At 42.6% G+C, this 27,386-nt stretch overlaps 1 protein-coding gene across 1 annotated transcript in view; it reads right to left on the bottom strand.

Annotated features, from left to right (window-relative positions):
- Positions 1 to 1,307: 1,307 nt before the first annotated feature.
- The window catches only part of Sntg2 (syntrophin gamma 2), a 196,792-nt gene continuing 170,713 nt past the window's right edge, over positions 1,308 to 27,386 (bottom strand). The window contains exons 15-17 of the mRNA XM_027424734.2: positions 20,727 to 20,819; positions 15,690 to 15,800; positions 1,308 to 1,439 (exon numbers count right to left, since the gene is read on the bottom strand). Coding sequence (XP_027280535.1) covers positions 1,308 to 1,439; positions 15,690 to 15,800; positions 20,727 to 20,819 — 336 coding nt within the window. The remainder of the gene's footprint in view (positions 1,440 to 15,689; positions 15,801 to 20,726; positions 20,820 to 27,386) is intronic.

Below are 27,386 nucleotides of genomic sequence, written 5' to 3' on the forward strand. Positions count from 1 at the left end.
GTGGGTTTGGCTGTTAAAAAAATAAAGAAAAATCTGTTCAGCTTGGAGATTATGTCCCAAAAGAAGATTTGGAGAGAGGGAATTTATCATTCTTTTCCCTGAGTGAATATTCACAGAACTCTTGTGGCTGCAGACACACATACTAAGAGAAGTTTGAGTAGAAACATAAGAACCAACCTTCACAGAGGCAATTCTGTCTGGTCCTCCAAGGATACCATTTGTAGGGTAGAATGGGTGGACAATTTCCATTATGGCTGGAGTCTGAGGGGAACCTTACATGCTCAGAGGGGAGTCATGTATAACCCATGTTCTATATACATGGTGGATATATATTGGATAATGAGGCTGTAATTTCAACAACAGAAACACATACTATATTTGATATGTTAAAACTATTTCCGTCCTCCCAGCTATCGAATAAACATGGGTAGATGGCAGTCAGGGGGCTGTGGATGACTGCCAAAACCTTTGCTTCAATGTCTGAAGAACAGCTAGACCTCAGCATGTTCACATTGCTTCCCACAGGGCCCCTGTGTTTCCTTTGGCTCCTGTGCTCTGCAGTCTGATGGTTTATGGTCACCCCTTTCTAGACACCCTGAGAAACTAGAGCACGATCACACCTTTTTCTAACCACAGCCTAAATTTCTGAAAGGAAACTCAAGAATTCCATTAAATTGCTTTTAATAAGAAAATAGAAAAGTCCCAGATTAGAAGTTATAAACAATATGAAAGACAAGGAAACCAAAGCATGTGCTGTATTTGATCAATTAGGAAAAAATAGAATTCACATTTAAATGACATATAATTCAGTTACATAATAAACATGTAAGCATTTAATATAAAACTAAATAATTAAAATTCCCTCATCCCCCTATTCATTTCTCAACCCAAATGCCAATCCCACCTGTGACAAAGGGAGAGTTACCAACCTATCTGTGGGAAGCCCATTCCTTCTAAGAAAGAGTAAATAAATGGTGGCTTCTCACTCTTCTACCAGGTTCTTTGTAAAAATAAAATTTTGATTTCACGAATGCAAGCAGTAGACTGTGGAGCTGCATCACTGTCTGAGACAGGCTGGGATGGGATGGCTTCAGAGGACCCTGAGTTCCCACCGCCACTGTGCCTGGTCAGATCTGTACCCCATTGTCATATTCAACAGTCTGACCCATCTGTGAAACTAGTGATGTCTTTATTGGTATCACAACTATAGGCTCATTATAAAATCACACAAAATTGCAACATTGTGCAGGAAAGGTTTGTTTCTTAAGAAAATAATTTAATTGCTTATAGCACTCTCCAGACTCGCTTTAGCTGCTGCACATGTATCTTCTTGCCATACTCTGGCTGTCCATGAATGCAGGGTCCAAGGAGGCCACCTTGGCGGCAATGAAGGAGTGGATACAGTGGAGGACGGCTGTTAAGTCCTGGAACTCCAGCTCCTGAGGAAAAATGAAAGAGGATTGTGGTCACTGGGAAGATGCATTGAAGTAACTTTTAGCAAACTCAGCTCTCTGTGTTCTCCAAGACTTTTTCTCCAAGTAAGTACAAATATACACTGAAATGGGTGATGTTAAAATAAAGGCAGCATAGCACGATTGACATAGATTTATAAAGATGGATATATCATCATTTGTACTGATACTCTGGCAATGCAGGCTGTGTTTCCTTGGTCTCCACAAGGCGACATGCAATCCCTTTATTTGGTATCCTTCCTTAGTTTATGCTAGGTCTTAGGTAGATCTGAAGAGCAGAGTTTTGCTTTATGCCTTCATCATAAGTTGGAAATGCCAGGGCTAACAGTGACATTTGGACGAGGGTCTCATGGCAGCAGAGCTGACTGTTTGCTTACCCTGGTTGTATGTATGTACTCTTTCATGTGTGGCTTGTAATGGGCATTTTTGGAAGGACAACCAGAGCCCTGCTGTGTGAGCAGCACACATAGGAGGAGAGATGTTGGGGAGAGACCTTGGTTCCTCTTCATCCAGTTGTTATGGCAACAAAAGAAAAAATGGTACTCAAGAACAGGAATCTTTAGGAGGTTGTGGGTTTCACAACCAGAGAGCATATGAAAAATATTTTAAATTCCTGGGTCCTTACTTCTCCAATTTAAAACACTAATATTTAAGACTAAAACCTATATAAGCTGTAGTAATTCTCTTAGAAGTAACAATTTATTATTATTATTATTATTTGTATTATTATTGTTATTATTATTGTTACTTGATCTTGTGAGTGCAGACATACACATGCTGCAACACACTTGTGGAGATCAGAGGACAACTTTATGGAGCTGATTCTCTTCTTCTCCCATGGTTTCTGGGATCACATGCAAGTTTCCAGCCTCTAAGCCATCCTACTAGTCTCTGGGGTCATTCCTTTCCTTACATACTTCCCCACACGAAGTCCCCAGCCCAAACCAGAAAAGTTGCCAATGAGCTCTCAAGGTTAAACTTAAGTTGAAGTCTTCAAATGTCATGTTGTTATTGGGAAAATCAATCTTAGTGTCTTGGGATACAAATCTACCCCAACCTGCTATCCATCTTTCAGGAAGAAGAGACATCTGAGTGCATCATTGATTATTTTTTCCTCTTCTGTATTGTTCCAATATGGTAAAGAATAGCAAAATTCCTTAATGGTGACTTCATTCATTGGTAACCTGTTTGTTCAATTTCAGCAAAGTTCTATCTTATCTTTAACTGCTGAGACAACACCACAGATAAAGTTTCATAATTTTCAGGAGGACATCCCACTCAGGCTTGTCAGTCCCCCAGTTGTGCTTCTTAAAAGACTGGACAGGCAGAACCTCTGGGATGGGAAGTCAGGCCCCTCCCTACAGGATGGATATCAACTCTCCACAGGTGCTGAAGCTCCCCTGAACCCCTGCTGGTTTTACTAAGGCACTTCTCTTCCTAAATCAAGGACTCCATATTGCAAAACCAGCCTCCACATTCCTTTCCACTCAAATGTCTCTCTTTTTATTTTGTCCATTCCTTTCATAAACTGCTCCTGTACTGGGGCTATGTACAGATTTCACTTTGAGATGACCAAGAAGTTGTGCTGCTGGTACATGGAGAGAGTGAGCCAGATGGAACATGAATCCCACAGAATCACACCATAGAAAATACATGGGAATGGGATCCCTTGTGCTTGGAAGCTGTCTTCCACCTCCTTATGCCTGTGACCAAAGGGCTCTCTTTTCTTTCTGCCAATGTAAGATCCTCCTTTGCATTCAGGCGAAGTTTAAACTTGATTTTACCTGCATGAAAGAATGTGTTACTTTGATTTCTTTTTTTGTCTGAGTAATGAACAAGATATTCTAGATGTTTAGGGTTCTCTTCATATTGCTAAAGGATTTTCATAGTGAAGCTCTGTACTTGTTGCACGGGTGACCCCATCATGGTTGTTTGTAGGACCCTTGAGTCACCTAGCTCCTTTGCCCAATGCCAACTCAAGAAGGATCTACTTGTTTTCTGCATACCATGAGATGGTAGTCAGGATTTTTGTATTAGATATGTTTTTCCTCCAGAAAAGAGGAAGACCAAGCAATACTCTAAAACAAACACAAGATTCTTGCAAGCCTAAGAAAACTCTACTCCAAGCTGTGCATGCTCCTGGGAGTAAACACCTTCTCAAGGGGACAAGTAGAAGAACAAAGCCACAAAGCCCACATCATGCACGCTTCAGCAGCTGCGCTTTATGTATGGGAGCTGAAAATTGCTTTACAAATTCCTACAATTTACTCAATAACAGCGTGACACATTGGAAGAAGAATCCAGATGGCCATTGGCATTGAGGCACAGATCCCAAAACAGACTTGGTATTTCCTGGCATGGTAAATTGAAGCCACATCAAAAATTTTTGAAAAGACTATCACAAGAGGGTTGTACTCCATGCAAAATCTCAGCCAAGAGTTTTCCTAGCCAGGAATCAAGTGTAAGCCTCTGGAGCAGGAGTCAGTCTTGATTCAGATACAGAATCTAAATATTTCACAGAACATCCTTGGTTCAGCCAAGGAACAAGTCAGGATACTTGCTGCTCCGTTTAGAGTCTAAGCAGGCGCTGCCACCAGGGCCATCCTGAATTGCACCTTTGCAAGTGTTGTTAGCCAAAGCCGTGTTTGGCTTCTGGACATTCATGTTGATTCCAGTGCTATCTCTGTGACTGCCATTCCCTGCTGGCCCCTCATACATGTCACAGGTAATGGTGGGCTGACACTATCTACCTGCTGAGAAAAAGAATCTGTGCACTTGGGTAGGAAGTCATTCAGCAGAGACATAGCAACCTCCTCCAAATTTGTCTGACAGGCCTGAGGTATATTTGATAAAGATAATTCTTTTTAAAACAAGTTTGGAGAAAAGCAGGAAGAACCAGATAGTATCTGTGAACTGTAGACTGTTGTGGCTCCCTCCCCACTTTTAAAATATATGTGACATTTTAAGAATTGGGGCTTCTATGACCACTGGCCACAAATACATTGGAGCCACAAGAAACCCAGATTAGGATGGAAACCTCCTGATTCTTGTGTGTGATGTGATATACTGTTTTTAAAAAGGGTACTTCTCCATTCAATCATAGCTTATTGTTAGTGGAACTGACATTTCAGTGTTCAGTATCTGAGATGAAGAAGCAAATCTGGAAAGACACCCTGACTGATGACCTGTGCCTGCTAAACTGTGCCAGCCCAGGATGGAGCTGAGTTCATGGTTAATGTCTTTGACACAGAGATATCACCGTGAAATTCACTCTGGTTCCTCCATTTACTGGCTGTGCTGTCACACAGTGGGACATTGTCGACTGCTCCCAATGTTTCAGACATTTGTTACTTGCTCTGGTGTCAATAGTTCTGCCATGACGGTCTTTAAATTATGGCTGGCTTACCACATGGCTACTAAAATTTCTGAAAATTTACTCAGTGAATCTGGTGTAGTTCTGATCAAATATAGTGCACGGCTGAGCTGGGCAGCCAGGAGACTGTGTGATCTTGGAGGTAATTCCCTTGTCAGTGAAACTGTGACCCCAAACCAACTATGTTGGCTGAGAACAGGGACAGTCACTGGAGCAACACCAGTGTGAGATGGATATTATTTCTTTATCAAGGTAGCTTTGTCAAATTAATAACATTTCCTCAGCCTCAAAATTACAATGTAAAGTAATATGAAAATCAGAGGCTACCATTTCCAGTTTTCAAATGAGGAAATGGAGTTTCAAAGCAATCTTCCAAAGTGACAAGGCCAATTAGCTACAGAAATGTCACTTGAAGTCAGGGAGCCTCACAGGGCTTCCATGCTCCCTCTACTAGAGTTTTAGGAACTTGGCACTATAGTGTTACCATGTTGCCAGCTGTCTGACAATGAGTTACTCTGAGAAACCTTGCATCACCAGGATTTCTGAGATTCTCTCAAGTCAAGAATTTCAGTTTTACCTGGAGGTCAGGTACTCTCCATCTGCCTTTGTCCTGGGCATACCCTGAAGACTGGGTAGTGCTGTTGAAGGGACATTCAGATAAGCCAGATGCCATCATTTAGGAGGAACAGGGAATGTGGCCAGTAACTCCACAGTTAAGATGCCAAAGAATGGAGAAGGTGCTTATAATTATACCTTCTCATGTGTATCAATCCTTGAACAAGCAAGTTTGTATTTGGGCAGTGGTAGGGATGGAGGCATTTCAGAAAAGGGCAGGAACCTTTTCAGAAAAGGGCAGGTGGTAGCTGTGGGTCTGTGTATAGATAGCATCATGGAGGAAACAGGCTGGGTAGGTTCTGGGAGGTTTCTAAGCTCATATAGTACAGAACCACAAACACTAAGGACAGCCTTTCAGGAAGTACAGGGAACTGTGGATGGGGGTATTTAAGCAGGGACCCCTGCCCAGTATGAGACAGAAGGGAAGACCTAGGGATAGGAATTCCCTTCAGGAGAAGACAAGAGTCCATGAGAAAAGATGAGGGCATGAGTTAGACTAGAAGGGAAGGCAATGTCAGCTTTGAGAGAGGGCAGATATACACCGGGCTAGGATTGGTTTTCTTTGGTACAACCAAGATGAGAGACCCACTTCCAAAGTACTAGGACTGTATCTAAAAGGGGTATGCTCTCCAGGGATGGTAATGGAACCAGTGGAAGAGAGAGGAGAGACAGAGACACACAGAGAGACAAAGAGACAGACACACACCCAGACACACAGAAAGAGAGACATACAGAGATAGAGGGAAAGAGAGAGAGATGGAGAAAGAGAGAGGGAGAGAAGGAGGGAGGATTGGAACAGGAGAAAGGGAGATCAACTCAAGGTACAGCCTGGGGCTGGAGCGACTAATGAAGAGTATAAGGATAGACTGCTTGGTGGACCAATAGAATCTAATTGAAGACCCCAATATCAACCCACACAACCATGAACACCTAATTTTTGACAGAGAAGCTAAAAATATAAAATGGAAAAAATATATTCAACAAATGGTGCTGGTATAACTGGCTGTCAACATGTGGAAGAATGCAAACAGATCCATATCTATCTCCATGCCCAAAACTCAAGTCCAAATGGATCAAAGACCTCAATATAAATCCCTCCACACTGAACCTCATAGAAGAGAAAGTGGGAAATACATTTGAATGCATAGGCACATGAGACCACTTCCTAAATAAAACACCAGTATCACAGACTCTGAGAGCAACAATTGATAAAGGGGACCTCCTGAAACTGAGAAGCTTCTGTAAAGCAAAGAATATGGTCAGCAAGACAAAACAGCTCCTTACAAAATGGGAAAAGATATTGACCAACCCCACCAATCTGACAGAGGGTTGATCTCTAAAATATACAGAGAACTCAAGAAACTGGAAATCAAACTACCAAATAATCCAATTTGAAAAATGGGGTACAGATCTAAATAGAGAATTCTCAACAGAATAATCTCAAATGGCAGAAAGACAATTAAGGAAAGGCTCAATATCCTTAGTCATCAGGGAAATGCAAATCAAAACAACTGTGAGATTCCATCTTACACCGATTAGAATGGCTAAAATAAAAACACCAATGACAGCTTATACTGGAGAGGATGAGAACAAAGAGAACACCCCTCCATTGCTGGTGGGAGTGCAAACTCGTATAGCTGGTGTGGAAATAAGTATGAAGGTTTCTCAGAAAATCAGGGATCAACCTACCTCAAGACCTGCAATACCACTGTTGGACATACACCCAAAGGAGGCACATTCACACCACAAGGACATTTGCTCAACTATGCTCATAGCAACATTATTTGTAATAGCTAGATCTTGGGAAACAGCCTAGATGTTCTCAACTGAAGAATGGATAAAGAAATTGTGGTATATTTACACAATGGAGTACTACTCAGCAGTAAGAAACAATGACATCCAAAAATTTGTAGACAAATGGACATAACTAGGAAAAAACATCCTGAGTGTGGTAACCCAAAACCAGAAAGACAAATATAGGATTACTCACCTATAAGTGGATACCAGACATAAAGCAAAAGATACCCAGCCTATAATTCGTAACCCCAGAGAAGCTTGAATCCTCTCCCAGAAACAGATGGAAGCAGATGCAGAAATCCATAACTAACCAATGGGTCAAGCTCCTGGAGTACAATTTAAATGAGGGAGGAGCAATAATATGAACAAAGGAGTCAAGACCATGATGGAGAAACCCACAGAATCAACTGACCTGAGCTAGTGAGAGATCACTGACTCCAGTCTAACAAATGGAGAACCTGCATAAGGCTAAACTAGACTCCCTTAATATAGGTGACAATGGTGTGACTGGGACAATACATGAGGCCACTGGCAGTGGGTCCTAGATCTAACTCTAATGCACAAACTGACTTAGTGGAGCACATTCTATATGGAGAGGTACCATGCCCAGCCTAGACACAGGGGTGTGGGGGTGGAGAGGTGCCTTGGTCCTGCCTCAACTAGAGGATGGGACAGACATAGTAGACTTCCTAGGGGAGGCCTTACCCTCTCCATGAAGCAGATGAGAGGAGAGGAGGGTGGAGGGAGTGGGAGGAAAGGAGGGAGGGGGAACTGGGATTGGAATGTAAAAAATAAATTAATAAAAAAGTAAAAAACAAAAAAGAATGAACTGTTATCAAAGAAGGCTCCTCTTCTAATTTAGTTTGGAACTTACTTGCATCAGCTGGGGTAGACTGTCTGTGGTTTTCCTTTCTGAGTCTTAGCTACATGTGGCTCACTGCAATATAAAAATACTGGAAGTTTCCAGAAGTCAACAGTTTATAAGTTTCAAGCTGCCCACTAATCTGTGTAGCTTGATGAAATCACACACTGTCTCCTCTGTCCTATCCAGGATGTAAGGCATGCCCTCTGTTCAGTGTCTATCCACTGCCTATGCTGCTCCCTGCTAGTCATTTAGGGGCAATCTGTTATCATATCAACCCTCTTGGCACCACAGTGACCCTTATTTTACTTAATGATGACTTCAAAGTAGAAGAGTAGTGATATTGGCAATTCATATATGACAATAAGAAGCGCATAAAGTGCTTCCCTTAAACAAAAAGATCAAGTTTATTATAAACTTGTATAGAAATACTTGTATGGCATACACTGGAGAAAACACAGATGCAGATTTCAGGGTTAGTTACATTTTATCATTGTGACAAGGTATCTGACAGAAGGAATGTAAGGGAGGGAATTTTATTTTGATTGAAGATTTCAGGAGATTACAGTTAATCATGGTAGGCACCAGTTGGGAGCTGCTCACGATGGAGTGAGCAGGAGTGTGTCGAGCTGTGGCAGCTCCTCACATCTTGAAGTACCAGGAAACAGAGATCTCAGCTAGAAACAGAAGCAATAAATAACCTTCAATTCCTACCCCAAACAACTCAGGTCTGCTAGCTAAATTCAGTACTAAGTTTCTACAACCTCTAGAATCAGCACCACCAGTTGGGGACCAAGAGTTCAAACAGGGACTTTGTGGCTTCTGGTAGCTACCGAGTAGGGGATGTTTAAGATCATGGCTCTGGGAATGGAGACCCTGTCATCTCTTCTGCCACACTCATGTTTGTCCTTGTTAGTCTTCTGTTGCTGTGAAGGGACATCATGGCCATGGGAAATCTTATAAAATTCGGTATTTAATTAGAGGCTTTTGTAGACTTCCAAAGGCTTACTTAGTTCATTATCATCATGGCGAGGAGCATGGCAGCATGCATAGTATTGGATAAGTAGCTGAGAGCTTTGCATCCTGATCCACAGGCAGAAAGAGACTGTGATTGGCATGGGTTTTTGAAACCTCAAAGCTCAATCCCAGTGACACATTTCCTCCAAAATGGCCATACCTACTCCAACAAGGTCACACCATTTAATCTTTCTAGTCCTTTCAAATAGTTCAATCCTTGATGACTGAGTGCTCAAATACATGGGCAGAAGTGTCTTACTTATTCAAACTACCACAGTGTTGGCTTTTCAGGATTTGAAGGTGTATATACTTTGTTTTTAAAGTGTCTGTCATCACCTTCAAAGCTGGTTCTATAATCTCTCTAGGCTGTGGTCTATGCTAGGTGGTGATATCTTCTAGACTTTCTCTGGATCACATCCTTTTCTAAAAGAAAGATTTTTTATTTTTAATTATGTGTATGGTTGCATGTTTATGCTAGGGTATGTGCATGTGATTACAGGTACCTATGGAGGCCCAGTCAGGGCATCAGATCCCCTAGAGTTGAGCTATAGTCATTGCAAGCAGCAGGGCATGGGTCCTGTAGATAGAACTTGGGTCTTCTACAAGAGCAGCATGTGCCTTTAACCACCAAGCCATCTCTCCAGCACCTCTGTTTCACATTCTTAATTGTTCTCCTTCAGTAAATAGCAGAATTACAAATTAATGTATGCTATTGACCTTGGCAGGATGTTAAAAACAAACAAACTGACGTCTCAAATGACCCTGACTCTGTCACTTCTGCTGTTTCTGCATATTTTAAGATGAATGACAATTTTTGGCCAAGCTGTTTTAACCAATTCAGCTTTTGTAATTTTCAGTGGTACCCAAGTAACTCAGACACACACAGAGAGAAAGCTGGGGATGAAGAGCACCAGTGGTTTCACTTTTTTTCTTCTGTGCTGGCAAATATTTTATTTGGAAAGTTCCAAGTTCTGACGAAGATAAATAAACCCTGCACATTTTATTAAACCAAGGTCAATATCTTGAAGGACAGTATAGAATTTCTCTCATTTTTAATTTAATGTTGAAGGGTAAAATATTGATAGTGATGCACTGGAAAGATACATGCAGGCTATTCTGGTGTACAAATAATTTACAAATGCAAGAAATCGGCACTGGCTCACGCTAGGATATCCTTTGCCACTTGGCATATCATTAGCCTCTGCAATGCTGTCCAGTGCAGCCTCCTGTCTTTCCTGCCAGTCCTAGTGAGGACAACAGGAGAATAACCCCCATCTCCCTCTTTAGGGGGCATACTGGCACATGTGCTTCTGTTTCCCCTTTTATAGACAGAGTGCTCAGATTGACTTTTCATTCTATCACTAACACAGATGATGTTTCTTTGAACCCAAATCCTCAGCCTTCACTCATCCCAGGGCTAGTGAATAATGAGAGCACACTGGCATTCCAAAACATGGATGGAAATTGGGTCCAGCTGTCTCTGCTTGTAGAATCTGTTATTTAATAAACTATAATTAGAAGCAAAGTGGTTAATAAAATGGATGGGGAATAGAAGGTATAATCTAGGCAGTTTCCTTGGATACAGAGAAAGAGAGTCTACAGCTTATGCGTGCAGGTGCAGCTAGGCCAGCCATGTTTCATGGTGTCCACCATGCATGTGTGGCTTGACTGTGAGGACAGGGTGCTCCTTGTATGTGAAGATAAACCCTTTGATAATATTCCCAGAAACTTATTAACTTTCTAGATAGTGTCTCTCTCCAGATAGAGCCTTATCATCTCTGTGATATCTCTGCCTATGCTCATTACAGGGGTGGGGGTTCTCTGCCTTTCCCAGAGAGTGGTATCTGTATTGTAGAAGGTTCCCTGGACATAAGATTTGACTAGGGGACTTCTCAGGGCTTTCTGATCATCTAACTGTGTAGCTTTTCCTTGGCATTAATAAAATCTTTAAATTTTGATTAAAATTAAATTTTAAACAGGCACTATGATTTATTATTACTTCCAAAAAGCTCATAGTTCTTTAAAAAAAAAAAGAATCATTTCCCAAGGTTGGGGGAGCTGGCCCTGAAGCACAGTGTATGTGTGTCATGCTGAGTTTAATTGATGGTGATGGTTAAGAGCACATTCCACACCTGCCCACAGGGTTAGGCTTCTGCCCTGGAAAATGATGTCCATATCCAGAATTGGGCATGTGTGTGTTTTCATGCACACTGGCTCTTGGCTCTAGGCCTGATTTTCAGCAGGATGTCAGTCAACTAGCTCTTGGTGGCATGGTCCCTTTGTCTCTGGAACCAAAGAAGCCTTGTAGTCTCCAATGGGTCATCAGTCAGTTTGTTTCTCAGTCACCCTTACCTATCAGGCATGATGACACAAATGCCACTTGGACATGCCTTGCTGAGTATGGAAGACAGGCAGAAGAAAACATAGTGCTGTCAGCTGTGCTCACCTCAGCTCATGTCACAACCTAGTCCCCATGGTTTGAAGATGGCGGGGGGTCACATGGGTGGGGCCCACACGATGGGATTTTTGTTCTTGTTTAAAAGCTCCTTCCACAAGTGAGGACACAGAGAAGGACTATGAACCAACCTCTCTTCAAATCCCAATTCCATGCTGGTGTCCACCTGGTGTCCTCTGGTGCTTTACTCTAGAAGAGCATCTCAGGACCCTCTCCCCAGTGTCTAATTATGCTGATATTTTCCTGCCTTGGGCTCTTTTTCTTCCTTCCTCCAGTCTATGGGCAAAAGACTCACAGATTGTTTTAGAGAATAAGCTTCACAACTTCGTGCCTGACTGCAGGGGCAGCTTGTTTAGTTAGCTTGGGATCTGAGCTGCCAGTGTGCCTCAGAAACCTCAGCCCAGCGACATCCTAGATGGGGTAAACATCAAGTCACCTCTTCCAGTATCTTCCCAATGGAAGAAGAGTTACACACTTGCTTAGAGTAACATTTAACTATGTGTTTCTGTTAACGTGGTAATTCTAATTCCATGGATAGATAGGGCACTCTGAAAACAAAGCAAAGCTAAATGAAGCCACCTGCTATTGTGTGATGGTTAAGTTGTGTGAGCAAGCTTATGTGGGAGCAGAGTCTCAGATGACTCTGAGGTACATTTTGGACTGGGCACTGCACCTGAGGGGCACTGAATCTCAGAGTTTCTACCCTGAGACCTCTACAGAGGTTGCTACTGTTCCTAAGGCAGACAGCATTCAGGCCTCCCTGAACAATGTTACAATCTGTCTGATGGTTGAGGGGTTGGGTTGGGTTGTCCACCCCTCTTTGCTCCTCCTGGCTTCCTGAAATAGTTTTCAGCAGCAGCAGCAGCAGCAGCAGCAGCAGCAGCAGCAGCAGCAGCAGCAGCAGCAGCAATGAATGCATCGTGGGGAGACTCAACAGCAGACTTCTGTTTGCTGCCTGCTGCTCTTAACTCCGAGCTGCCTACACCCAGTTTTTTCTGCATCTGATAGTTTTCACCAACTCCCTGATGATACAGGGACCGCTTTTTTGAGGGTGAAAATTATGCGCTATTGTTTCTCCCAAAGACAAAAATTATTTTTCATTAGACTGTGCTTTGTTACAGGGATACAGATGGGAATACCAGGAGTAAGATGAGTGTATTGGCCTGCAGTGGTGAAAGTATTTCATTTTAATCATGGGAAGTATTTTCCCCCAGAGAAACCTGTAAAACTGAGTATATTTGGTAATACCTCCCTTTCTCTTCTCCTCCTCCTTCTTCTCTCTTCTCTTTCCCTACTCTCTCTCTCCCTTGAGTCAGGGTCTCATGTATTCCAGGATGGCCTTGGATTTGCTACACAGCCAAGGATGACTTTCAACCCGTGATCCTCCTATCTCTACCTCCAAATTGCTAGGATGATGTGCCACTGCACCCAACATTTGACAGTACTTTCTGTACTGTCTTTCTTTCAGTGTTAACATATTAATTTAAAAACACATTTATTAAACACATGTGCCGTGGACCTCATGCTGCAGAAATAACCTATCTAAACCTGTCCTGAGAATCTCAGCCTCAGACACAGAGGAAACCAACGGAAATTTAAATATATCCAATATACCCAGAAAGAAGGCTTGGGTGGGTGGGGGTCACATCACAGCAGGAGCTAGCTGTGGGGATGGGAACTGTTCTACCACTATCCCATACTGTATCTCCTCATAATCTCACTGTAAGACACATAATTAGTTAGCTTAACAGAACTCCAGAAAAGTAAATCTTTCACTTATGAAGGTTTTTAGAAGTGGGGGAGTTGGCTCAGTTGGGAAAGCAATTCTCACACAAGCATGAAGACATGAATTAAGACACTCAGCAGCCGCAGAGAGTCAGCATAAGCTACCTAGCACTGGACAGGCAGAGACAGTGGATTCTCAGAGCTCACTGCCTGCCAGCCTAGGCAGATTAGTGAGTTCAAGTCTTGTCTCAAAAATTCAGGTAGAGAGAAACTGAGAAAGATAGCAAGCATCAACCAGTGGACTCTACACAAGTACACACACATGCATGTACATCCACATCCACATATGTACACACCTATGTGAACACACACATACATGAACCACACGAGAGAGAGAGAGAGAGAGAGAGAGAGAGAGAGAGAGAGAGAGAGAGAGAGAGAGAGATATTGAGGCTGTGTGTGCTAACTCCAAGAATACCTAGAGGTCTAATTTTTTCCCTGTTTTATAAGCTATCCTTGTTCCTTTCCCTTATCATAGTGAACTCTGGTCTGTACCCGCAGAAGCCTCCAAAGCCCAGGAGGTGCTCCTGGTTCTTACTTCATTTCAGTTAAAGCCTCAGCCTTTTTCTGCCCATTCCCTGCTTGTGTCCCAAGAGAAGCCCTGGTAGTCTGGAATCAATGAAGCATCAGGGTTGGGCTGCAAGTTTGTGCATTTGAGTTTGCTGAGTTGTATCCACACACTTCCCAAACATTTCTATCTCATTTCTCACTTTTTTCTTAAAAAGATCCTCACAGATTGTTTAAAATTTTAGCATTATTTAGCCAGTATTCATCTCTATGGTCTCTGTAAATTTTAGATCCTTTCCTTTCCTACCAACTAGGATGGAAACCCACATAACCCAAGCTAAGGGTCACAGAGAAGTTAACATTAATTTTGAATCACTACACACCAATTCATATTTGTGTCATACTGAAATATCCACCCCTTCATCAACATAGATAACTTACAGTTGACTGGCTGCTGATGGTTAAAATGGGAAATTATAACTTTAAATCACACAGTACTACTTCCTAAGAGGCATCTCAGATACCAGCTAAGCATGTGCTATTCTTTCAGCTTGTGTTCCTGGGAACAATGGAGCCTCAAGCATATTATGAGCCCAAATCTCCAGGGCCCTGTCGTTTCCAGCCTATAGTGATAGTGATGGGACAAAGCAGTGAAAGGGGACAGGTCCCTCCATGCCATGGAAGAAATCTTGACATTAATGTGTTGCAAGTCACTTTCTGCCTGACTCTCCCCACTCAGATCACAGAACTTAGCTCCTAGTGGAGTACAGGATGCAACCTCTCCAGGCAGCCCAGTGTGCTAAGAGTCTCATGTCTCACCTCCCCACTTTAATCTCACCTCAGGAGTTCACAGTACATGCCAACTCAGGGGAGCTTCACACCCTTCCTCCAGCTCAAGGCTCCACAGCTTCCCAGCCCCCAAGCCCAAGGTTCCACGAATGTTTTCCCCAGCTTTCCACCTCAAACCTCCATAGTTTGCCCCGACCTCAGGGCTCCACAGCTCACCTGCTCACACTCAGGGACCCAGAGCCTGAATGTCCCATCTCAGGAAACCACATCTTCCTATTTCCCTTCAGGGCTGTAAACCCTGAAGTCTCCATAGACTGCCCAGAATACATATCCCTCTGGCCTTGACCAATTCTCCACATAGAAGAGAGACAAGCAATTCTGCACAATTTCTCATCTACTTAGAAAGCAGTTCTGAAACATTCTTTTGTGGAGTGAGACAAGGAAAGGATAAAAATAAACCCCGAGCCTTCATATATAACAATTTCAGTCGGGTTGTGTTTCTCAGGTGACATTCTAAACAATGTGTATGCATTCCACACAAAAAAGTCTTTCCATTGCTAAATTTATACGCTCACTTGAATTTAGTTTGTATTAAAACCAGTTTGTGGATGATATATTTATGAAAAAAACATGAAGAAAGTCTGCCTATTAATATCAAGATACTTATTGGTGCTTCTAAAATGGAATAGGAGACTTTTTCTTATATTCTCTACTATACACACACCGTCAGACAATACAGTTTGCAAAACTCTTCTATAAAATTTTGGCTTCTAGAGCATAGGAAGTCAGGAAGCTTCTGACTTCCTGCTACTATTTACTAAGCAATGTTTGGATCCTGATAGAATTAAATGATTTGTTTCATCTGTCACAGTTTCAGGACACAAACTCTCAGTAGAAAAATATCAGCCCTGGGTATGCTAAGTTGACGTCCAAATTTGGGATGACTTTGTTTCCTTCTCTTGCCTTTTTAGCTGCTGACCCCTCTCACTTTTCGGGTGCAGCATGTGCAAGCTTTACCTTTGTTTCGATCTGTTTGGTGTCCAGATTCTGAAACAGCAGCTTTACCCGAGTTTTCCCATCGTCTGAAGATCCCTTAAGCTGAGAGAACTTGAATCTCCAGAGCACATTCTGCAGAGAAAATAAACAAATGAGTGATTCATCAGCAGGATTATTTTCTCATAATTAATATCTAATAACATAAAGCACCTATCTGGGTAAATGCCATTTGCCATGCCATGTTCACCTTCTGTGTGGAGAGGCTGACCCCATGCCCAGACAGCTCAGGGTCACACACTAAGCCTCTAGTCTTCACCCTGCTTTCACCCTCCTGGTCTTCCTGTACCCACCCTGGAAATTTTCTAAGACCAATTCTTCCTTCTTTGCTTGCAGAACTATAAAGTCCACCGAAGACAGGTCTCTTACCCAGTAGGATTCCCGCCACAGAGCAGTTAACACAGAATGCTTGGATCCTGGCTGTATCATCCCACCATGGCTACATGCTGTCATCTAGCCTCAGGGTCCTGAGAACCAACAGGACAATGCGGGCAGCACTGCCTTACACCACTGCTTCAAGTTGGCTTAGCACTTGCAGACATGCTTCAGATGCAAAATGTCATCTCAGCCCTCAGGAGGCTGAGCCAGGAGGATAACCACAAGTTTGAGGCTAATCTGGTCCACACAATGAGCTCCAAACTAGCAAGGGTCACACAGGGAGAACACCCCTCACAAAACAAGACAACACAATCCTTATCATCCTCGATAATACCAATGGGAATTAGCATTTAGCATCCTGCAGGTCATTTTTTAAGCACTGATTTGTAAGTAATGAAGAAAGAAATAACAATTTCTAACTGATGGACAAAGCATTCAATGTCAGCCAGACATGGAGGAGGGGAATGGAAAGTCTCAAAATGCTTTTTTCCTTTCAGATGGCAAGCTGTGTACCATGCTGTCCACATTGGCCTCAGGATTCCTTGTGATATTTTTCAGACTGAATTGAGGACATGGACCCATGGAAAGTCTTGAAGTTCATGTTCCTATATTTCAAGACAGTTGGAATCCACAGTATCCTGAGAACCACCCACTCCATCCTTGCATTTCCGTGGTGCTGAAGCTGAGCCTCTGCCTGCTCTGGTAGATCCAGATACCAGGGTGTTTTCAGAGCAGGAATTACCAGAGTCTGTTCAGGTTGAGAACTTGAGAAACCTCACCCCTGTCACTGCACAAGATTGCCAGTTTTATTTATCATGTAGTCCTTATTTGTGGGTGATGCAGGAAAACAATATTCTTCTACCTCTTCTGGTTTGTGATGCATTACAAAAAAATCCAGACCCACATGGTGAATGGGGACGTGAACAGGCCTATTCCCCCTTTTTCTTTTTTGAGCCTCATGACCTAAGCATGGAATTCCATAAGCACCTTTGGATGGTTGACATAGCCTGTTATCTTGAATGACCAAGAGTTGATTGTTTCAGATTTCTCATGCTTTCTCACATGAACTCTAAATGCAATTTTATTTTTTTACGAAAACTATTTCTGAAAACCATGAATATTATTTCTGCCTGTGGTCTAAGTAAGCTACTTAATTTCCAAATGCTGAGCCCTTCTTAATATGTGGTTGAGCCTCTGTACACAGGTCTGGGTATGCAAGCAGAAGTCAGAGCCCAGATTGGCTGCTTGGAGAACATGACAGCAATGGTACTCACTTTAGTTAAAACATCAGGAGATGAATTTGAAAGGGCATTGAGTTTCCCACTGGAGTAATAAAGGCTAAAGGGCATCTTAACACTCAGCTCTCAATCACGAAGCTGGAAGTCATCTTTATGTAGTTCAAGCAACTAAAACACAGGTCTCCAGTTACATAGCATACACATATTAAACATATATTAAACATAAGACCTTCTGCTTTGCTTTCATCATTGACAATGCATTCTGGGTAAGAGGCAGCCCATTTTGTCTAGCCCAGGGAGTCATTAAAGGACTGACTAATGTTTAATGTCCAAAGTTCAGATTGATTAGATAGTCTAATCTAATCAAAGTCAACCTCAGGAACAACTGAGGTTAACCCTCTGTCCCCCACATATACAAGAACACACAGTCACCAGGGAGTCCAGTTCCCAAGGGCTCACAGCAGTCATGTAAAGCATTAAGAAACGAAACAAATGATGCTATTTAAAAACTGTTAGGTTAATTTTAAGTGAAAGATGCTAGATCCAATGGCAAGAAGTATCCTCAGAGTCCCGTTTGAGGCCTGCCTTGGAAATCAGAGACATTGCCTGGGGAAAAGGAGGGCAGGAAACAGGCAGAGATTCAAGGGTGAAGGAAGCCGGCTGATGTATGACTTAGTTGATAATGTAACATCATCAATTATAGCTTTCCACATCCAAGTACTCAACATCCAAGGTAACCCAGCCCCCTTACTAGAGGGAAAGTTTGTCCACCATGTGATCAGCCCCCACACAAGAGCAAGGGGCTATGTAACCACGAGGCTGAACACACTGTTGTTGTCAGTGCAGACCAGCTCAGAACTTCCCACGGATCCTCACAGAAACAGGAAAGGAGATGCAGAATACCAGGCCCCTCCTTCCAGGTCACTAGGAACCAGAGTTCACATCAAGACCTTCCCTGGCCATGTTGCCTAGTCCTGGCTGCACACTGGACAGTGGGTAGACATGGTAATAGCTTCTTGTAGAGTCACAAACAGCCTTCTTCAGAATCTTGTGTGGACTGTGCTAACCCTGGCACTGACAGGAAGACTTGTGTGTATGAGTAAACCAAGACAGAGCACAAGAGAACATCAGTGGCATCTCCAGCAGGCAGCAGGACTGTGTGCTGTATTTTCCTCTTGGTAAGGGCCTTGGCCAGGATAGATTCCAGGACATTGCCAAGTGGCTGAGAAGACACACGGAGACTCCTACAGTGGAGGTAGACCATGCAACCCTGCCCTGACAGTAGAATCCAGAAGGTTTCATATTTGGTGTCCTGAAGTGCAAGAGTGTGCCTCACAGAGGAAGCAGCAGTAACTATACAGGGTACTCTCCTTTTTTCAGGGTAGATGCTGTAACATCACACTAATTCCAAAAGGACACATGGAGATAGAGTATTTAGGTCTGGCTTCTTGAGCATTTTAGTTGCAAGTACAGGTCCTGTGCCTGTGTAGGTACCATGGTCAACAGAACGGTACAATTTGAAGAACCCTTGACAAGGATTGGAAAGTCATTTACTCACTGACTCTGGATGGCCTTTGATGTTGGATGCATAATTAAAATCCATTCCTGACATTAAATTTTTATGCAACTGCATTTTGTTATTTCTACAATCACTGTGTGAATTCACACTGGGGAACATCATGATAATCTCCCTGGGAGGAAATGAAGGGACAATGTTTTTAAGCGTGTTTTCAGGAGCCAGGATTGTATAACAGAAGCAGCTTCCATCTCTGTCTCAGGATTTCTCCACCTCTGCCCACAGAGTGCTTGGATATGCTCTGTCTTGCTCATAGCAGATTCTGAGCAGCACTTCAGGTGTCCCTGTCCCTCATGGATTTGTAATTCAGGGCCCTTCCACATCCTGGAAATGAAAAGCCTTCTTCAGACACCTACATGTGTCCCCTAGAGGGCAGACTTGTCCTGGCTGAAATCTTTGTTTTGGCAGTAGGAACAGCAAGGGGAAGACACCTAGACAAAGCCACTGTCTATAAGTACTTATCAACTGGTTGCAGAGAGTGGGCCACAGAAGAGAGCAACCCAAGAGGCTTAGATATGGCAGTTTGGAAACAACTATAAGAAAATGATTGCTGCTACTAGGAGCCTTCCATGAGGCTTCACTTCTTCATTGTGGGCTCTGGAAACAGTGAAAGGCTGAAGCTGAGCCTGGACAATGTATACGGAAAGCAAGTTTCTGGAACTCTGATTATGGTTAGTGACGGTAATCATATTACAGTTAGTGAATTCATGTGTATGGATGAGCTCAAGCATGAGGCTCCAAAGACCAGACCAGAATGGCATCTCTCATGTCAAGTGGCATAACTCAAACTGAACCTTCACACAACAGGAAAATCCCCAAGGTTCAGATTTTCCTAAATACAGATTGGCTACTGCCAGTCTGGAGGGACTCAGCTACCCTGAGGGGACAATAAAGTCATCTTTTTTGCTTTGTTCTGCAAGGGAAGCCACAGGAAGCAACTCCCTTTGAGCCATGGGGTTCCATTGTGTGAGGCCCCTTGATCCTGCCCAACCCCCCCACCCACTCCTCTGCCCTGTGAGTCTGTTGTGTGCTGCCATGCTCTGCCCTTGCTAATGAAAGTCAGTAGGATCTCCAAACGAAATCTACTGGCATCCTCTGTCCACAGGAGCATTCATCGTAGGCATACTTTCTCAATCTGCACTCATTCTTAATTAGCAAAGCAGATTTGTATAAATATTAAGTGATAAAACATGGGCTCTTCACTTTGGCAAACATTTTATCAGGAGAGTCCTCCGATAGTGATGGAAATGATCCAAATGATTTCCACTGCTCACACAAGTGGCTTTAATCAATGAGGCTGGAATTGAGGGCAGTTTTCCATTCATGGGTACATTCTACCAACTCGTGGAGCCTACTCTCACCAAAAGTACTCAGGTTTTAAGCAATGGTTGGGATTCTTTTCACTGTGTTTTAGTGTTGTGGGTTTTTTTTCCTTCAGAGGGATCAAGAAAACCCATCCTGTGCTTTTCTCTCTCTCTTTCCCCCCTCTGTCTCTGTATGTGTGTATGTATGTGTGTGTGTGTGTGTGTGTGTGTGTGTGTGTGTGTGTGTGTGTGTGTGTGTGTGTGTGTGTGTGTGTGTGTGTGTGTGTGTGAATCATAGTTGCCAAACATCATTTTGCTGGAGTTTTTCTGTGTGGGCTCTAGGATTACAAACACCCAGGGACCCCAAACTATCGAGAAGGAAGACAGGTTATAGAGGCAGACCTTTGTCTCAGTGCGTAGCTGGTGGGAGCTGTCTACTCTCAGACTTCTCTGATTAGGTGCAATGTAACATGTATAGCATCTGCAGGGGTTCCCTGCATCTTACCTTTGTTTTACCGTCAAAGCAGGTGAATCCCAGAGCAAAATCCACAGTGAAGCACAGCATTTCTCCTTGCCAGCTGCACAGATATGTTTTTGACTAGAAAAGAATATTATTAATTTTGAGTAAGTGCTCTACAATACTTCTGGTTAACTATAGGTAGCTGACACATTAGCTCCTTTAGCCAAAGTTTACTGTTTTAAGTCTGAACACACAAATTACATAGAATATATTAAAAGGATTGGGGGATGCAGTAGACTGCAGGGACACCTACAGCAGGGAGATCTTTCTTGCTTTTTGTTTTTAGACAAAGATGTCTTTAAAGGCAGCAACTAAACAAAACCAAATCATTACAACAGTTCAACAGATAATCTGTTCTCCACTCACTGGAGTATATGTGTGCTTTAAATATTTCACAGTAGTCTAGGGCATATAAAGAACACATAAAAAGAAACAGTTCTAAAATTGGAAAGTTTTTGTCAACTTCAGTAATCAGTTTTTAGGCAAAGTTACCCCAGGCAACAGAAGATCTGAAGCCATCATTGTAATGGGATGAAGGTCTTGCTTAAGGATGATGATGAGGGCAGGACTTGATTTTCTGGCTCTCTGACACATGTGTGTGCAGAGACATATGGGCACACATCACACACACTCACATGTCCAACACAGGAAAGGCAGAAGGAGCTCATCTCACATTTCCACTGAATCTTATCACTATATACAGGGTGTTCTGGACACTGATACTGGTACTGCCATTTATCTTTTGATATACTATATTCTTTTCCTAGGAACTAGAGAAATGCCCTGAATATCATTAAAATATGTCAAAGATCCCTGCTGAGATTGTCACCACATCTTGGCTCCATTCTCTATTACATGTCATAGGAAGACAGAGATCAGGACCACAAAGTGAGGATCCCATTCAACATGACTTGATGACTCTCCCTTTTTTCAGTCTGCAGTCAGCTTCCTATCTTTGTCAGGTGTCCCTAACTGCTCACCAAAATCATGCACAAAGAAGGTGCCCACTGCATACTAGTGTTTTGGTGCTGGTGGGAATTGGAAGCTCCAGCCATGTCCCCAGCTGTTTCTCTAACTCAACTTTTCTAACTTCACCCAGACCATAAGAAGTGCTGACATCCCTTTTAACAGGTCCATGACAATTTACGTTCTCATAGTTTAGGACTTACTAAATTTCTAGAATTTAAATGTACTGGTTATAAACTATGAGAAAACATTTCTTGGAGATCCTTGTATTCTTGTAGCCTAAGTGTCTGACATCATGAAAGCAGTAGAACTGTGAACCCCAATAGATAATGTCTGGTCTTTGGAGGGCAGGAAAGCACTGTTGCAGAATGTTACACATTCATGTGCTTAGCCAGCCCCACAGAAGCTCAGGTAGGACAGGGGAAAGAAGTAGAAAGTTTGTACAGGGGCTCAGTTCTGCAGAAAATCATAGCAGAATCAGCCAGTGGCTGCCAAACACACAGCCTCTTCCCATTCTAGTCTTGAGAATCTGGCATGGTGTGTGTGTGTGTATGTGTGTGTGGTATCCCTATTGTGTTATATGTTTATCCCATTTATTTCTTCTTTTCCTTAATATTTTCAAAAAGAACCCAAGTGAACACCTGTTTTCCAGTTCTCTGAGTTTGTATCACAGTCCATTCAGTGGGACAAGGGTGTCAGAGAAGTGGTCATAAGCATGACCACTTTAAAGGCACCCTTGTGGACTGCTAACATTTTAAAAGTAAAATCAGCAATTTAAATATTTCAAGGTAACTTGATGGGGTGAATTTTCATGACATGTATTTTCAATGCTCAAGACATGTATGCTCTAAGGATGACTTACTTAATAACTTTAGATCTACAGGTAAAAGCATGGATAAAAGTTACACATAGAACACCAACTGCCAAGAAGAGTACAATGTATCTTGAGGGATTCTATATAAATCATGTCATACAATAACTCACAAAACAATACTTAGTGGTTGACTATGACATCGGACAACTAACAAGGCTTTGTGAATATTTTACTGTGGTTGGGAAGTACTAAATGCCTCCCACAACAAGTTTCCCGAGCACTTTAGAACATATTATATGAAAATATCAGAGAGGCCTTAATTATAGCTCAAAATACATGGCTGTGAAGGTCAGCTTCAGAACAAAAGCAAAGGCAGCAAAAAAAGAGAGCAACCAATGTTTAAGAAAAATATCAAAAACCTCCAGCACAGAATCACAGGGAAGTAATAATAATAAAAAAACAAGACAAAACCAAAAGAGAATACTAGTGATCAAAAAACGCCTTCTCAACTTTGTTCTGCATAAAGAGCCTTGTTGCCTAGAGATGGTGGAGAATCAACCCCAGAGCAATTGCTCATGTCCAAGGAGGAAATTATGTTAAAAGAATGAACAGTTAGTTGGGTTTAGTGCTGTTTGCCTGTAACACCAGCTTTCAGAAGGCTGATGCAGAAAGACTGGTAATATAGGCTAGCCTGGCCTACAGTCAGACCTTGTGATGACGATGATGATGATGATGGTGATGGTGATGATGATGATAAAGACATCAATCAATACAAGCAACTTGCAAAGGTCCTGGACTCTAACACAGAAAAGTAAGGAACAGGTCTGATCACATCCACCTTGCAGAATTTGTTTGTATTCATGTATTCATAAGAAATGTAGCCTTCCTGGTGCTGTGTTTGTGCCTCCCACCCTCTCGTGAGTGGTGTGTGTGTGTGTGTGTGTGTGTGTGTGTGTGTGTGTGTGTGTGTGTGTGTGTGTGTCTGTTTGTCTCCCTTTCCTTCCTTCCTTCTCTTCCTTTTCCTCTTGATTATAGGGGAATGTTTTCAATATTCTAAGTATTTGGTAGAAATCTTCAGTGGAGGCATCTGGTCCAAATATTCTTTCTTGGGGAAGACCATATGCTTCACCTTGATGGAGTTCCCCTTGATTTTTGTCATCTACTCTATGTATGCAGAGCTCTGTCACGGTTTTTTTCTTTCCTGGTTCTGGCAATTTATGTCCTTTTCTCTTTCTTTCTTTCTTGTGAGTCTGTTTTCAGGTTGTCAAAGTTAACAATGTTTACAGAGAGCCAGCTTTGTGATTTGCCTTAATACTTCTCTGACACATTGATGACTTAGAAATTGTTGTCTTGAAGTATTTAAGTATGTTCCTGTTATCTTTCAGTTATTGATTACTGTTTCCAATTTGGTTGGAGAACATGCTTTGAATTACTTCAGCTCTTAACAGTTTGCTGTGGTTGTTTCATAGTCTTGCTATGGTTTATTTTTGACATATGCCGCACAATCCATCAAGATAACCTTCTGGAAGCTACTGTTGAGTGGAGAGCTCCATGAACGCTTCCTGTGCCTTGCTGTTGGCTTGTTTCCCTCAGCTCCATCAATTTTTTTTTACATGTGTAACTTTTTTTTATTATTATTATTTTATTAGTTCTAGTTAGAGAACAAGCTTATTTCAAGTCCCTTCTCCCTCTCCCTCCTCTCACCCCCAACCCTCCTCCCCCACCCCCAGCCTACCCCCACCCCATCCACCCACCACTCCCCAGGCAGGGTAGGGCCCTCAACGGGGGCTCTGCAAAGTCCACCAAGTCTTCCTATGCTGGTCCTGGGCCCTTCCCCATGTGTCCAGGGCCAGAGTGTAACCCTTCATATGGGATGGGCTCTCAAAGTCCCTTCTTGCACCAGGGAAAAATACTAATCCATCACCAGAGGCTCCCTGGAATGCAGAGGCCTCCTTATTGACATCCATGTTCAGGGGTCTGGATCAGTCTTGTATGGGCCTCCCCGACAGCATCTGGGGTCGATGTGCTCTCCCTTGTTCAGGTCAACTGTTCTTGTGGGTTTCTCCAACCTGGTACAGACCCCTTCGTTCTTCATTCCTCCCTCTCTTCAACTAAATTCCCGATTTCTGCTCATTGTATATCTGTGGATGTCTGTCTCTGTTTCCATCAGCCACTAGATGAGGGCTCTAGGATGGCATAAAGAGAAGTCATCAATCTCATTTTAGGGGGAGGGTTTTTAGGTTATCCTCTCCACCGATGCCTGGATTGTCAGATCGTGTCATCCTTGTAGGTCTCTGGAGATCTCCCTGGTTCCAGATCCCTTCTCGGGCCTATAGTGGCTCCCTCTGATATTGTATCTCTCATCCTACTCTCTTTCCTCTATTCTTCCCCCAACTCAATGTTTCTGCCCCTCCATTTCCTCTCCTCTTCTCCTCTTCTCTTGCTCTTATTGTAGCAGCTCCTTTCCCCCCAACCCTCATGCCCCCATTTAGTTCGGGAGTTCATGCCACTTCCATTCCTGGGGACCATTTATCCCTTAGAGTCCTTCATGTTTCCTAGTTTCTTTGGTGAAGCAGCTCCATCAATTTTTAACCTCATATAGTTTGCAGTTCTGTATCTGGTAAACATGCACGTGCTGGCCAGTTCTCCTTGGTCAGAGGGTTGCTTGCTCATCCTCCCACAATTCCTCCTGCTGTAGCACTATCTGCTTTGAAGTCTACTTGATTTGATAGCAGCCACCCTTGCTTTCCTTTGACCTGAGCCACCTGGTGTAGCTTCTTCTGTCTTTTCACATCCAACTGGGTGGTGATATTTCAGGGAGCCTTTCTATAGACTTTGTATGGTTGGATGGTACTTGTGTCTGTGTAACTTAGTTTCGAGTGGTATACTCACACAGCCTCCAATTGATGGGATTTGTGATGTCATTATCTTCTATCTTCTTTCTTTCTGCTTAATGTTACGTGGTGTGTGTGGGGAGGGTAGTGTTAGCATTTTGTTTTTATTTGTCTGATGGGGTTTGAGTTTCCCTGTGACTGTGCTCACTTCAGAGACTTACAGAAGCCTTTCCTGCTTCCACATGGCTTCTCCTCCTAATTGCTGCCCACTTGGTTTAAATTTTTCTTTATGTACATCAGGACTCACACTGCATAGTGGTATGGTTTTTGCTTCAACCATGAAATGTGACAATCTCTACCCCCTCTCCCCTTTCCAGACACTTCTGGGTTCCTGATTTTGTCATTTACTTTCTGTTTAGAGAAAGCCTCCATCTATTCCTTTTATGTATGTCTGCCAAAGACCATTTATCTTAATCCCCTTTAATTAAGAAAGGACTTGGAAGACATTTTTCATTCGTGAAAGCTATTTTCAATGGCTATGGGATTCTGTAAGGCAATGCTTTCTTTCTGGCACTTAATGCTGGAATCCTTCCTTCTGCCATCATTGTTCATGAGAAATTTTATGTAATCTGGGTTATTTTGCTCTGTAATCTCCTATTACTCCTTTCTGAGTGATTTCAAGATATTTTTATTTGGATTTCTGAACTTTAATCATGGCAAGTCTTGGTATGACTTTCTAGGGTGTTTCTGTTTGGACTCTACTCATTTCTCAGATGCACAGGCTTCTAGTTTTGAAAGTTTGAGCCATAATTTCTTCAAGTATATTTGTCTTTCCTACTTTCTCCTCTCAGGTCTCCAGTCACAGGCACTACACTTCAATCTGCGTCTTGAGTCTACAGTTCCTCCAATCTGTGTATTCACAGAGACAATTTTTGTTGGCACAGATTTGGCCATAGCCCCTCCCTCTGCTGTCATTTTACCTCCTTGGCTGAACTTTTAATTCAGTCATAACAGTTCACACATCTACATTTTTCATTTTCTTTATTTCTATCCTCTGTTGTGTTAGATCTCTTTGTCTTTACGATATTTCCATTTGTTAGAATATATTCATACTTGCTTTTTGAAGCATGTATTTTAAAGTCACAGCTGCCCTCAAGTCTTTCCCAAATAAGTTTAACATTTCTGAATTTCAATGCTGGCACCTGAGGACTGTCTGGCAGTATCTGAGATTTCCCTGGGTCTTGGCATGACAGGTGTTTCTCTTTTGTAATCTGGGGAGTTTTGTATTATGAGACGTCTGGTCTTAGGCAAAGATTCTGTTTTAAACACATTTCTTGACATTATTTCAGCCAGAGAGAGGGGTGCCAAGTGTGCTAGACACCCAACTTCCCTCTTGGCTTGCTTTGCTTCCCCTGGACTAAGATAGAAATCCTGGCCATGTACTTGTCTGCTGTGTACTGACCTGGGAGGCATGTTTGAGCTTCCCCATGGCTGACAAAGGTAGAAATCCTGGCTCAAGAAATTTCTCCATCCTGAAACCAGAACCATAAAACAGGCCCAATGCTTCAAGAAACCTGTCGCCCAAGGAATTCTGGTGGGCAGACAATACCCCCAGAGCCAGAGATTGTAAAACAACCTGACTTATCTCTTACCTTGCAGTTCATATAAAATGATAATAATAGTAATAATAATAATAACAACAACAACAATAGCAGCCATAGTTTTTGGGCCTGGCAAAGTCTGCCCCTCCCCTGGACTACTCTTTACATAAAAACTGATCCTCAGATCCTGCATGGCATATTCTCCCCTGTACCCTGATACTGAGCTGCAGGTTTGTCACCAACCTCTTAGATCAGTAAGACTGCTCTGTTTTTAGTTGAACAGTCATTATATAGATGATTTCTGGTTTGCCAGGCTGTACTTTTTGCACAGGACTCTTCTTAGTCTGCCTATTTGCAGGTCTGAGGTTTCCTGGTCATAGCTTCTTTGGCTCAGAGTCTGGGCAAGTGAGGCAGAAGGAAAGCTAGGAAT

This window comes from Cricetulus griseus, chromosome 7 (genome assembly GCF_003668045.3).
Source record: "Cricetulus griseus strain 17A/GY chromosome 7, alternate assembly CriGri-PICRH-1.0, whole genome shotgun sequence".
NCBI classification, from domain to species: domain Eukaryota; kingdom Metazoa; phylum Chordata; class Mammalia; order Rodentia; family Cricetidae; genus Cricetulus; species Cricetulus griseus.